This window comes from Jaculus jaculus, chromosome 4 (genome assembly GCF_020740685.1).
Source record: "Jaculus jaculus isolate mJacJac1 chromosome 4, mJacJac1.mat.Y.cur, whole genome shotgun sequence".
NCBI lineage: Eukaryota > Metazoa > Chordata > Mammalia > Rodentia > Dipodidae > Jaculus > Jaculus jaculus.
In genome coordinates this window covers 169,916,740-169,931,133 of record NC_059105.1, presented here as the reverse complement: position 1 = coordinate 169,931,133, position 14,394 = coordinate 169,916,740, and the positions used below count along the sequence as shown (strand labels likewise).

General features: G+C 44.3%; 1 protein-coding gene across 2 annotated transcripts in view; it reads right to left on the bottom strand.

The window, feature by feature from the left end:
• Positions 1-247: 247 nt before the first annotated feature.
• The window catches only part of Cep97 (centrosomal protein 97), a 50,331-nt gene continuing 36,184 nt past the window's right edge, over positions 248-14,394 (bottom strand). The window contains exons 9-10 of one of the 2 annotated variants that reach the window (XM_045148470.1): positions 6,988-7,063; positions 248-2,104 (exon numbers count right to left, since the gene is read on the bottom strand). In XM_045148470.1, coding sequence (XP_045004405.1) covers positions 1,412-2,104; positions 6,988-7,063 — 769 coding nt within the window. In that variant the 3' untranslated portion in view covers positions 248-1,411. The remainder of the gene's footprint in view (positions 2,105-6,987; positions 7,064-14,394) is intronic. The other variant, XM_045148469.1, reaches the window with a different exon arrangement.

Genomic DNA, 14,394 nt, shown 5'->3' with positions numbered 1-14,394 from the left:
CAGTGTGTCCTAACACGCTCAAGGTCCTGGATTTGTCTCCAGGTCAAAAAGAGAAAAAGTGGCATGGGCTGGAGTGATGGCTTAGTGGTTAACTGCTTGCCTGTGAAGGCTAAGAATCCCAGTTTCAGGCTTGATTCCCCAGGACCCATGTTATCCAGATGCACAAGGGGGCACACGTGTCTGGAGTTCATTTGCAGTGGCTAGAGGCCCTGGTGCACCCATTCTCTCTCTCTCCATCTGCCTCTTTCTCAAATAAATAAACAACAAATTTTTTTTTAAAAAAAAAAGAGAGAAAAAGAGGCCTGAGTAACTATGGACCTTTGGCTGGAGTACATATGGGAATATAAGCAAAAACAAAGAAGAAAGATGCACATGAATTTCTGGTGCTATATTGGCACATAAATGTTTGTCAGTAGGGTAAAAAAGCACTTAATAAAAAGATAAATACTAGCCAGGCGTGGTGGCACATACCTTTAATCCTAGCACTCAGGAGGCAAAGGTAGGAGGAACGCTGTGAGTTTGAGGCCACCCTGAGACTCCTTAGTGAATTCCAGGTCAGCCTGGGCTAGAGTGAGACCCTACCTCAAAACAACAACAACAAAAAAAAAGATAAATACTGGTAGCAACATTATTCCAAGTAAATGGAGCCTTGCCCCTCCTTTCTCCATATTAAAGAGAAATATTCTTTCCTAAATAAGCTTTATTTCAGTCCTAGATGAAACACTTTATTTTAAAATGGATATATAAATTAACTAAAATTATTTCAATCACCCCCATTTACCAATTGTACTATCTAGGGGCACTAAGTGGGTTGCTCAGTGACACCACACATGCTTAGCACGCTTAAAGCCCTGTGTTCATTTGCCAACCCCCCCCCAAAAAAAACACACCTAATAATTTTTTTTATATCCTGTACTCTTATTTTGTCTTTCTAAATTTGGCTATATAGGAAGGCTTTCCTTGACTCAGGGGAGAAAATGTGTTTTTAGTCCTAGAAAATTGCAAGGGTTCACAATCCTCATATTTGTCATTCATATTCACACTAATAAATCATATTCTTTGTAACTGAGAACTACAATTCTTCTATTTAACATTGAAGTAAATTTTCCTCCTTTGAGAAACCATTTTTAAAGGAAATGTGTAATAAAAGACATGTTATCTTTGCAATCATTAAGAAATCAAGTGCATATATATCTTTTAGTATAAATATGTAGTACACTACAGCTAAAACATTAAAATCAAAATGAAGACAGCTCAGTATCTAGCTCTGAGAAGTACAAGACAAGGATAGAAATTTTATATAAGCAACAGTAACAAGGGGGATGGGTTGCTCTCCTTCAAAAGAAAAAAGGAAACTGAAAACATTCTTTTTAAAATGTACAGATTTCTGCTTCCCAAGAAATCGGACATGCTACACAGTGACACCCGCATGCAATACCCGAAATGCCGAATCACATTCTGGCTGCTGTCTTGGGACTTCCGCATTTAGCTTACAGCTCTCTGCCGTGAGGCTGGTGTCGTCACGTAAAGCAGGAGCTGTGCTCAGGGTCTCACCTCCAGAAGCGCGGTGGGACAAGGCATCTAGCTGTTCTGGGGGACAAGCCAGGTGACGCTCGCCATCTCCGGCCACTTCCTCAGAATCTGTCCTCTCATCGGCGTCCTCCAGCTGCTGGACTGAAGTCAGGTACTGCTCGAGCAGATGGCTGTCCTGGTCACTGCTGGAGCTCTCCCGACTCCGCTCACTGTGCTCCTCGCAGGCCTCCCCCCAACCTGGGTCTCTGCTGCGTTTCACTGTGTCCGCGGAATTCCCCAAGAAGGAGCTTTCACTGCCATCCGTGGAGCTTTTCTCAAAATCCAAACAGTCCTGTACACAGTGACCCTGCTCTGCAAGGGAGGAATGAAAGCCAGAGTCTGGGAATTCTGGTAAGGATTTCTCTTGAGGAGCCTCATCCTGAGCCAGGAACCAATCAGAATCCTGATCACAAGAGGGGTTCTGACCTGGGCTAGGTACTGAAGGGCTAGACAGGGGCACTGGTGGACTTGCTCGAGGAGGAGCGCCAGCATACTGGTCAATGGTCTGCTGCCAGGCTTGGAGAGACTTTACCTATAAACCAGGACATACAATTACAAGATGAAAGTCACACCTGTTTTGAAATTGTCTTCTGACCCTTTTTTCCAGCAGTCATGAAGTTGATAAAAGGCAGAATTGGAGTATAAACCTGCCCTTTTTCATTACTCCCCGTCCCCTTTTTATATTTTGTTTATTTGAGAGGCAAACAGACAGAATGGGCACACCAGGGCCATCAGCCACTGCAAATGAACTTCAGATGCATGCAACACCTTGTGCATCTGGCTTACATGGGTCCTGGAGAATTGAATCTGGATCCTTTGGATTTGCAGGCAAGTGCCTGAACCACTAAGCCATGTCTCCATACCACCTTCCCCTTTTCATAGCACTCCTAGCCTAACCAGGCAAGCCCAGGGGGTATGGGTCCTTGAGAACAAAGGGCACTTAAGGAGGGGAGGGAAGGTTAGGACAATTCTCTTGCTTCACTGGAAAAACAATGAGAAACACAACAGCACAAGTCCAGCTGAATGAGAATTTCTGTTTGCTTGTTTGTGTTTTTCTTTTATCTTTTTTTTCTTTTTCTTTCTTTCTTTCTTTCTTTTTTTTTTTTTTTTTGGTTTTTTAGAGGTGGGGTCTCACTCTAGCTCAGGCTGACCTGGAATTCACTATGTAGTCTCAGGGTGGCCTCGAACTCATGGCAATCCTCCTACCTCTGCCTCCCAAGTGCTGGGATTAAAGGCATGTGCCATCATGCCTCACTTGACATAAGACTTTTTAACTATCTAAAAATACATGGTTGGAGACATAGCTTAGCAGTTAAAGGCACCTGCTTTTAAGTCTGGATTCAACTGCCAGTACCCACATACAGCCTGGTGCACAAAGTGTGACATGAAACCTGAGTTGCAGGTGGCAGGAAGCCCCATGTGCCTATTCTTTCTTAAGTAAATAAGTACGTTTTTTAAAAAAGCATTCAGTCAGGCATGGTGGTTCACACCTTTAATCTCAGCACTCTGGAGGCTGAGGTAGGACAACCACCATGAGTTCAAGGTCACCCTGAAACTAGTTCCAGGCCAGCCTGTGCTAGAGCAAGACCCTTCCTCAAACAACAACAAAAAGTTTCCAGATCAGCCTGGGCTAGAGTTAGACCCTACCTCAAAAAAATTTTTAAAGGCTGGGTGTGATGATACATACCTTTAATCCCAGCACTTGGGAGGCAGAAGTAGGAGAACTGCCGTGAGTTTGAGGCCATCCAGGTCAGCCTAAGCTAGAGTGAGACCCTACCCAAAAAACAAAAAACAACAACAAAAAAAAATTTTTAAAGCATTCACTCTGCCACCTAACCATAGCCTTAATGTGACCTGCCGCCTCAAGGCCACGCTGCCATGTCATCCCCACCACGGCAAACTGTAAGCTGAAAAAAACCTTCATCCTTAAAAATAGCTGGTTGTGGTGACGCATGCCTTTAATCCCAGCCCTCAGGAGGCAGTGGTAGATGGATCCCCATGAGTTCAAAGCCACCCTGAGACTACATAGTAAATTCCAGGTTAGCCTGGGCCCCTACCTTGAAAAACCCAAAATAAATAAAATAAAATAAATAAAATACAGAAAAACTAGCATAAGTCAGGTGTGGTGCAGCATGCCTTTGGTATCAACTACGAGGCTGAGGTAGAAGGATCACTGGAGTTCAAGACCAGCCTGGGCATGAGTGATAGATACCCGGTCTCTCAACACAACAGACAACATTCTATCTATAACTTTAAATTGTTATTTATATATATATATATATATGAGAAAATGGGCACACCAGGGCCTCTAACCACTGCTAATGAATTCCAAACATATGTGGCACCTTGTGCATCTGGCTGTACATGGGTACTAGGGAATCAAACCCAGGACCTTAGGCTTTGTATGCAAATGCCTTAGCCACTATGCCATATCTCTAGCCCTATGTGTGACTGTTACAGTGAGGTTCGCATTGCTGACAAAAATCACCCGACCAAGAGCAGTTTTTAGGAAAAAAGGGTTTATTTTGACTTACAGGCTCAAGGGAGAAGCTCCATGATGGCAGGGGGAAACGATGGCATGAGCAGAGAGTGGACATCACCCCCTGGCCAACATAAGGTGGACAATAGCAACAGAAGAGTGTGCCAAACACTGGTATGGGGAAACTGGCTATAACACCCATAAGCCCACCCCCAACAATACACTGCCTTCAGGAGGTGTCAATTCCCAAATCTCCATCAGCTGGGAACCTAGTATTTAGAACACCTAAGTTTATGGGGGACACCTGAATCAAACCAGCACAATTACTTCAGAAGGATGAAACATATCTCAAGTTTTTGATAATATTACCTTTACATTTTTGAACTATAAATAGAATTTCAAAATTTTAAGCTGAAAGCCACGAGTGGTGGTGCCTTTAATCCCAGCACCTGGGCGGCAGAGGTAGGAGGATTGCCATGAGTTCGAGGCCACCCTAAGACTACACAGTGAATTCCAGGTCAGTCTGAGCTAGAGACCCTACCTCAAAAAGAAAAAATTCAAAATTTTACTATAAAGATATAAGAAAGCAAGCAAGATATAGAATTTTTAGTTTCACTTTGAGCATTCTCTAAGGTAATTACTAATACTGGTTTAATGTTGTATCCTTTTAGCTTTAAATATATATATATATGTATGTATTTCAACCTTCTCCCTGTAACCCAGCCAACTGAAAGGTGGAAAAAGCCACACTGTATGCAGCCTTATGGAAGACAGAAGTCATCAGCAGTGAAAACAGTGGACACTGGAAACCTCAAGTTTGGCCAGACAGACCAAATAACTGAATGAGTGCAATAGTGGCATGTCTGCTCTGGGGGAAACCAACTGCTCTCTAATTGGACTGAAGGCCCACTCTATGGGAGGGAATACATGCCTGGTACTGAAAACCTAATCAAAAGCCTATGTCATGGGAGGTCATGAGCCTTAGAGGTTTAAAGCCTGCTCTTATCTGGATAAATGCATATATTACACTCACCAAATTTCCCTGAAAGCACTATACTTAGTGTTCATATTCATATATTAATGCTACTCTCACTTCTGGTTAGAGAAGCTTCTCTTTTCAGATGGCGATGACCACTGGGATGACCCAAAAGGCAACACAGTACTGAGAAGAAGGGATGGACGAGTGTCCAGAATTGAAACATCTCACACTCTCAAGGCTCAGTGTCCACCATGGAAGAAGTGGCGGAAAGAATATAAGAGCCAAAGGAAGGTACCACTCCTTACATACAACTGTCCGGACAAAACTTGGCCTTGATATCCAAGACCTTGCAGTGCCCAGCAATACCACACAAGACCCTCGTAATAGTAGAAAAAGATGACATCAAATTAAAAGACAGACTAATGGAGAGAGGGAGGGGATATGACAGAGAGCACAGTTATAAAGGGGAAAGTGGGGGAAGGGAAGGGGGAGGGGAGGGGAAGGAAATACCTTGGTTCAAGGCCACCCTGAGACTACATAGTGAATTCCAGGTCAGCCTGGGCTACAGTGAGACCCTACCTTGATGGGGGGGGGGTGGAATATATATGTCTCAAATATATAGAGTTTTTAAAGCCAATGGAACTCTCTATACTCTAATTTTTTCTATTATGCCTTAAACAAAATTATTTTGAAGATCTTTCTATATAAATATATATGGTTAGCTTATTCTTTTTAGCTATCCATGGCAGTGTTTGCCCCCCTGTATTCTAGCACTGTCATTTGCATAATTTATTTGCCCATCTCCTACTAATGGTAAATACGAACCTTACTAATCAGTAATAGAGCTGGCAAGATGGCTTGGCTGTTAACAGTGCTTGCTTGGAACGTCTGCTGGCCTGGGTTAAGTTCCAAGTCAGCCACGTGAGCCAGATGCAAAAAGTGTTTGATATTCACTTTCACTGGAAAAAAGGCCCATATATACATACATACATACATACATACAAAAAATAAAATTTTTTAAAGTTTTTCAAGGTAGGGTCTGGCTCTAGCCCAGGCTGACCTGAAATTCACTATGTAGTCTCAGGGTGGCCTTGAACTCATGGCAGTCCTGCCGCTGCCTCCAGAGTAAAGGCATGCAGCACCATACTCAGCTACCAAATAAATAATTTTTAATCTGCTTCATGTGTGTGACACCTGAAGCTTCTAGATTCAGGGTAAAGATGGCGTGTTCACAAGGAAGAAAACATGATGGCCCTGTGTCTTTATCCACGCTGGAAGGAACTCATCATCGATGCCTGAAACAGTGCTCAGAGGAAGACCTGATATACAGACAGTCCCTCTTCCAAGCCACCCTGTCACAGTGGGCTAAGACTCACCATGCTTTTTACTGTATTAGCTGACCTAGAATGCAGTTCATCACCTGCACACAGGTCTGTCTTTGATGCCCCCCACTAAAGTCAGGGTTGCATCATGGGCCTGTATGTTCCCTCACGCACACATACTCACACACAGACACACACACATATTCACAAACATACATACACTCACACACACACACTCAATCAACCTTGAGAAAGAGTGCTCAGAGCCAGGGTGTAGCTTAGTGACGGACAGTTGCCTGGCATATGTGTGACTCTGGGTTCAGCTACCGGGCAGCATTACTACTACCCCTACTTATGCCCTCCCCCCAAAAAGAGAAAAGGGGTGCTTAATATGCCTTTATGCTTACTCACTATGTAAAAACCTTATTTTTTTTTTTCAAGGTAGGATCTCACTCTAGCCCAGGCTGACCTGGAATTCACTTTTCAGGTTGGCCCTGAACTCACAGCAATCCTCCTACCTCTGCCTCTCAAGTGCTGGGACTAAAGGTGTGCACCAACTCTCTCTATGCTTTTTCAATGAATCTAGAATTTTTCCTTGGTCACACATATTGGGGAAATTAGCAGGAATGACATACCTGGTTCCACAGGAATCTGATGGCCTCTTCTTGTACCATATGTTTAACACGTTCTTCATCTCTTTCTTTTCTTAACCTACAATGATTCAAAATACTTCATTGACACAAGAAAGGCTGCTTTGGTCTGAACTTTCTGTTATAACTACTAAACACATGCATTATAAAGAGAATAATGGGGGATGGAGAAATGACTTAGCAGTTGAGGCATTTGCCTGTGAAGCCTAAGGACCCAGGTTTGATTCCCCAGAACCCATGTAAGCCAGATGCACATGGGTACACATGCATCTGGAGTTCATTTTCAGTGGCTAGAGGCCCTGGTATGCCCATTCTCTCTCCTTATTTCTGCCTCTAGGAAAGAAAGAAAGGAAGAAAGGAAGGGAAGAAGAAATGAAGGAAAAAAAGGAAGGAGGGAGGGAGGGAGATGGCTTAATGGTTAAGGCACTTGCCTGAAAACCCTAAGGACTCATGTTCAACTCTCCAGGTCCAATATAAGCCATACACACAAAGTGATGCAAACGCACAAGGTCACATGTGCACAAGGGGGCACACACATGTGGAGTTCAACTGCAGTGTCTGGAGGCCCTGGCACACCAATTCATACTCTCTTTCTCCCTCACTTAAAAAAGGCCAGGGCTGGAGGGATGGCTTAGCGGTTAAGGCATTTGCCTACAAAGCCAAAGGACCCAGGTTCAATTCCCCAGGACCCACATTAGCCAGACACACAAGGGGGCGCACACATCTTCAAATAAATAAATAAAAATAAATAAATTTTTTCTTTTTTAAAAAATTTTTTGGTTTATTTTTATTTATTTATTTGACAGCAATAGACAGAGAAAGAGGCAGAGAGAGAGAGAGAATGGGCATGCCAGGGCTTCCAGCCACTGCAGACAAATTCCAGATGCGTGCGCCCCCTTGTGCATCTGGCTAATGTGAGTCCTGGGGAATCAAGCCTCGAACCGGGGTCCTTAGGCTTCACGGGCAAGCACTTAACTGCTAAGCCATCTCTCCAGCCCCAAAATAAATATTTTTTAAAAAGCCAGTCTGTTTGCTTTGCCTCAAAAAAGGAAGGGAGGGAGGGAGACAATCTAGCAAATTCTTTCCACTTTTAGAATATCTAGTATGAAACTTTAAGTTATGATGTAAAATAGAAGCCAAATAAGAAGACTATTCATATATTCATTCCACAAAGTATCGCCAACGGAAAATGTCTGTGTGTGTGTTAACTTTATCTTTACCTACCCTTCCATTTCCCCACCAAGCACACCAGAGATAGAAGGCACAGGAATTAATATGAATGGTTATTCAGAGCCTCCAAATAGTTAAGGATCAAACTTGAGTGCTCAGGATCACAAACTGAAACACTTTCTCTAAGACATAATGCCTTGCAACAACATTTCCCTGCATGCCTGAGTCCCTAATGTGCTTACTCCTTGCTATCCATAGGCCTTCCTCCCTCATTCATCACTTCCTTTCATTCATTCAAGTCTTACCTCATTGATGCCATCTTCATACTTAGGCTCATTACAAACCCATTGCCACTTGGACTGTTACTCTCACTTGTTTTTATTTTTGTAGGGTTGGAAAACAAACCACACCTTCTATTTCCTAGACAAGCACTCTACCACTGAGCTACACCTTAGCCCTGTTCTAAACTTCCAACCCAATTCAACCCACTTTCTTTAGTCCCCCAAGACATTCACTTGTGTCATCTGGCATTTCTGAATTATAATCAGTAAATTACCTATATACATATCTTTTCTTTGAACTTTTCTTTGATCAAAACAGACCCACTTGGGCTGGAGAGATGGCTTAGTGGTTAAGGCACTTGCCTGCAAAGCCAAAGGACCCAGGTTCAATTCACCAGAACCCACATAAGACAGATGCACAAACTGGTATATGTGTTTGGAGTTTGTTTCCAGAAGCTGAAGGCCCTGGTGCACCCTTCTCTCTCTTCCTCTCCCTTTTCCTCTCTCTAAAATAAATAAATAAAATATTGAAAAGATAGGCAGTAAAACAGACCCACTTGTGAGAACACTATAGTGCTCTCAAATAGAAGCAATTCTTTTCTACTCTTACATGAGAATTAGCCAACTACTTCCCACTGATATTTTCAAATGATTTTCTTTTTTACTTTCCTCCTCTAAGAACCTCTGTCATCCTGCTAAATTCCCCAAGTTTTTGCTTAGTACTGACCTCCCACTCCCCATAACACTCACTGATGTCTGCTTCAGCACCAGTCCTCCTGGCCCCATTCACATCATTTTTGAAGGCCTCAATATTCACATGGATGTTCTAACAATAATGCACCCCATGTCACCCACCGTCATATTTTCAGCCTAGTCCCAATCATTCTGACTATCTTACTTTCAAAAAGTATTCCAGGGACTAGCTGGGCATGGTGGCACGCACCTTTAATCCCAGCACTTGGGATTCCAAGTCAGCCTGGGCCACAGTGAGACCCTATGGGTTGTTGGCGGGGGGCTAAGGGGAGCATTCCAGGGCCAGTGGCTTTAATTCCAGCACTCGGGAGGCAAAGGTAGGAGGGATCACCATGAGTTTGAAACCACCTTGACACTACATAGTGAATTCCAGGCCAGTCTGGGCTAGAGTGAGACCCTACCTCGAAAAAAAAAAAAAAGTACTCCAGGTGAGGGAGAGGGCTCAGTGGTAAAGAGCTTGCCACATAAGCATGAGTTGCTGAGCCTGGATTCCCAGAACCCACGTGAAGCCCAGCACAGTGGCATGCACATGTAATCCTGGTGTTCCTATGGCAAGATGGGAGACAAAAACGGAGAAGCCTCAGAAACCAGAAGGCCAAGCTAGGCTGGCAAAGCAGTGGCAACTAGAGACCCTGTCTCAAAACAAAGTGAAAGGAGATGGCTCAGCAGTTAAGGCACTTTCTTGCAAAGCCCGACAGCCTTGGTTCAATTCTCCAGTGCCCATGCTAAACCAGACGCACAAAGTGGTGCATCTGGAACTTGTTTGCAACAGCAAGAAGCCCTGGTGCCTCCATTCTCTCCTGCCACTCCCTCTCTAATTGCAAGTAAATAAGTACAAATATTAAAGAAAAAAAAGAGAGAAGGCAAGGACCAACACACAAGGTTTGTTTTCTGATGCCGCACACAACCGTATTCTCACACAAAAGCATACACATGATTGTACGTGTGTATGTGTGTGTAAACCATCCAACAGGGCTGGAGAGATGGCCCAGCAGTTAAGGCACTTGTCTGTAAAGCCAAACTACCTTAGTTCAATTCCCCAGTACCCACGTAAAGTCAGATGCACAAAGTGGCACGTGCATCTGGAGTTTGTTTGCAGTGGCTGGAGGCCCTAGTGCACCCATATTCATTCTCCTCTCTCTCTCTTTTCCATGCAAATAAATAAATATTTTAAAGAATTTAAAAAAAAAATCCAACACTAACCACCAATCCCTTCTTATCAGCGCCATTAGTTCAGTTTGTCTGGCATCCCACTGCAACAATGTAGACCGACAATCCAACATCCTGTCCTTTCTGCTTTTTTCCCCCCTTTTACTTTATTTAAATTATATCTTCAGCTCCCTTGGCCATCCTGTTGCGTCTCTACCACATGTAGCTGGCTGGGGTGGGGGTGGAGGTATGTAACTGAACCAAGCCTGAGTCAGAACAGAGCAGCTGAGTTGCTGTTTATACCCTGACTTGTGTTTTTGTTTTATTTTGAAATAGTCTCACTAAAGCCGGGCGTGGTGGTGCACGCCTTTAATCCCAGCACTCAGGAGGCAAAGGTAGGAGGATTGCCATGAGTTCGAGGCCATCCTGAGAATACAGAGTGAATTCCAGGTCAGCCTGGGCTAGCGTGAGACCCTACCTTGAAAAACTAAAAAAAAAAAAAAAAAAAAAAAGAAAGAAAAAAGAAATAGTCTCACTGTGTTCTCAGACTAGGCTCAAAGCATCATCCCATGCAGCCTCCTGAGTAGCTGGGACTACATGCTTCCTAAGTTTCCTCTTCTTTTATTTATTTTCTTTTTCAAGGTAGGGTCTCACTCTAGCCCAGGCTGACCTGGAATTCACTATGTAGTCTCAGGATGGCCTCGAACTCATGGTGATTCACCTACCTCTGCCTCCCGAGTGCTGGAATTAAAGGCATGGGCCACCACGCCTGGCCCCTCTTAAGATAATTACCTTACACCCCATTTTTTTCTTACCCCCCTCTTCATTTTCAGTTACTGGCCATGTCTCATACATCACAAAACAAGACATACCAGAGCCTTTCCTAGCCTCCCTGTATCATGCCACCTTCCTGCCCCGCTGCTACCTCAAACCACTTTCTCCTCTGTGGCTGGATCCCTGTTTCACCTTCTCAAGAACTTCAACCCTGCTCTTTTCTCTTTGCTCTGCCCCATCAGTCTTCTCACCCCCAGGCTGACAGAATCATTCCCATCAACATTTAAACACAGACTTTACCTCCTCTCACCTTTTTTTTTTGGGGGGGGGGCTCAAGGTAGATTCTCACTCTAGCCCAAGCTGACCCTATGTGCCACCATGCCCAGCTCTACCTCCCATTTTGATATTTTTTATTTATTTATTTGAAAGAGAGAAAGAGGGAGAGAGAGAAGAGAAAAAGAGAGAGAAAGAGAGAGAGAGAGAATGGGTGCGCCAAGGCCTCCAACCACTGCAAACAACGCATGTATCCCCTTGTGCATCTGGCTAACGTGGGTCCTGGAGAGTCAAACAGGGATCCTTTGGCTTTGCAGGCAAATGCCTTAACTGCTAAGCCATCACTCCAGCCCTACCTCCCATTTTTTTTAAAAAAACTTTGTTTAAAAGATTTTACTTTATTTTATTTATTAATTAGAGACAGAGAGAGGGAGGGAGGGGAGAGAGAGAGAGAGAGAGAGAGAATGGGCATGCCAGAGCCTCCAGCCACTGCAAATGAACTCCAGATGCATGTGCCCCCTTGTGCATCTGCCTAATGTGGGACCTAGAGAATTGAAACAGGGTCCTTAGGCTTCACAGGCATGCACCTTAACTGCTACGCCATCTTTCCAGCCCCCTACCTCCCATTTTTATTTATTTATTTATTTTAATTTTTTTTTTGCTACTTTTTATTTATTTATTTGAGAGTGACAGACAGAGAAAGAGGCAGATGAGAGAGAAAGAGAGGATGGGCGCACCAGGGCCTCCAGCCACTGCAAATAAACTCCAGACGCGTGCGCCCCCTTCTGCATCTCGCTAACGTGGGCCCTGGGGAGTCGAGCCTTGAACCGGGGTCCTTAGGCTTCACAGGCAAGCGCTTAACCACTAAGCCATCTCTCCAGCCCTACCTCCCATTTTTAAAGAGACTCTCCCTTACTTACAGTTTCTCCACCAGCAACTACCTACTATCTTTTCCTCCTTAAAGCAATGTTTCCTAAGAGCTGGCTACATTTATTTTTTAAACTCTTATCTCCCAGGCACTATCCAATCAATTCCAAACTGGCTTTCATCACCCTATACCATTGCAGCCACTCTTGGGAAGCTCACTATCTGGTAAGGAAGGTAACTGAACAGGTCCTGCACGCTGCAAAGACAGGATAGGGAAAGGACCTTCGGATATCCTATCTGAAAAGCTATCTCTGTATACCTGGGGTATTGGCTTAGGTTAAGGTTTATGATAAAAATGTGATTTCTCATGAATGCATGTTCTGTTCACTTGAAGCCCCAGGTCATGGTATACTAGTTTGACCTCTAGAGATCCTGAAATCAGAGAGAACTCAGTCATATGAGCAGCAGTGTCTACATGACAGACCCCCAAGGAAAACCCTGGGCGCCCCTGCTCCACAGAGGTCCCTGGTGGCAGTACTCTGTACATGTCTGCACACATCGTACCTGTGGAAGCAAGCCTGTGCTATCTCCCTCTACTGGGCAAAGACAACCAGAAGCTTGAACCTGGTCTGCCTTATGGAACATTCTCCCTCAACTTTAATCTGTACATGTTTGCAGTAATGAACTAACCATGCACAGAACAATTTTTCTGAGCTTTCTAGTCCATTTAGCAAATCATGGAGCCTGAAATCAATCACCAGTAACCATCAATGGCTACATCTGACACCTGTCCTTCCTAAAGCATTTCTTACCTCTTAAACTCTTTCCCCTGTTGGAAATGAACTGTGGCGCTTTGATTCAGTGACCCCCATAAACTCAGGTGTTCTGAATGCTGGGTTCCCGGCTGATGGGGATTTGGGAATTAATGCCTCCAGAAGGCAGTGTATTTTGGGGGGCAGGCTTATGGGTGTTATAGCCAGTGTCCCCTTGCCGGTGTTTGGCACACTCTCCCTGTCGGGAGCCATTTTGGGTGGACTTGTATCCATAGCTCTGGACTTTCGGCAGCAACACTTTAGCAAAACTATAGCAAGGCTTTAGCAAAACTATAGCACCTACAGTAAGCAAGATTATATATATTCAGTGTCGGAAGCCATCTGGCTGGCCTTAATAGTCTTTTGTACTGAGAAGTGATTGAAGTGCAAAAACTCTGTAACGGAAAGGGTTGTTTTTTTTTTGTTTTTATTTATTTGTTTGAGAGTGAGAGAGAGAGCGAAAGAGAGGCAGATAGAGAGAATGGGCGCGCCAGGGCTTCCAGCCACTGCAAACGAACTCTAGACACGTGCGCCCCCTTGTGCATCTGGCTAACGTGGGTCCTGGGGAATTGAGCCTCGAACCGGGGTCCTTAGGCTTCACAGGCAAGCACTTAACCGCTAAGCCATCTCTCCAGCCCTTTTATTTTATTTTATTTTTTTTTTTGATAGAAACTTGTATGAGACTCAGGGAACTTTTGTACATGAAAAAACTGTTTGTAAAAAGATGTAAAAAGGAATGCTGTGAAATAAACCGCATCTTCAGTCCTGGCTTGAATCCTTGCTTCAGCCCTGGTCTGGAGTCCTTGCTTTCAGTCTTCTGTCTTTCCTTAATCCTCACTCCCCATCAGGCTTGAACCCTTTCAGCCGGCAGGCTCCGGCATCTCCCATTGCTATTGTCCACCTTATATTGGCCAAGGGGGGATGCCCACCCTCTGCTCATGCCATCATTTTCCCCTGCCATGATGGAGCTTCCCCTTAAGTCTATAAGCCAAAATAAACCCTTTGTGCCCAAAAGCTGCTCTTGGTCGGGTGATTTCTGCCAGCAATGCGAACCTGACTGCGACACGACCATATACTCTCCTGTTCCTTTCCAGGCTCTTTTTTTTTTTAAAAAGATTTTTTTTGTTTATTTTTATTTATTGGACAGCGACAGACAGAGGAAGAGATAGATAGAGAGAGAGAATGGGCGTGCCAGGGCCTCTAGCCATTGCAAACAAACTCCAGACGCGTGCGCCCCCTTGTGCATCTGGCTAACGTGGGTCCTGGGGAATCGAGCCTCAAACTGGGGTCCTTAGGCTTCACAGGCAAGCGCT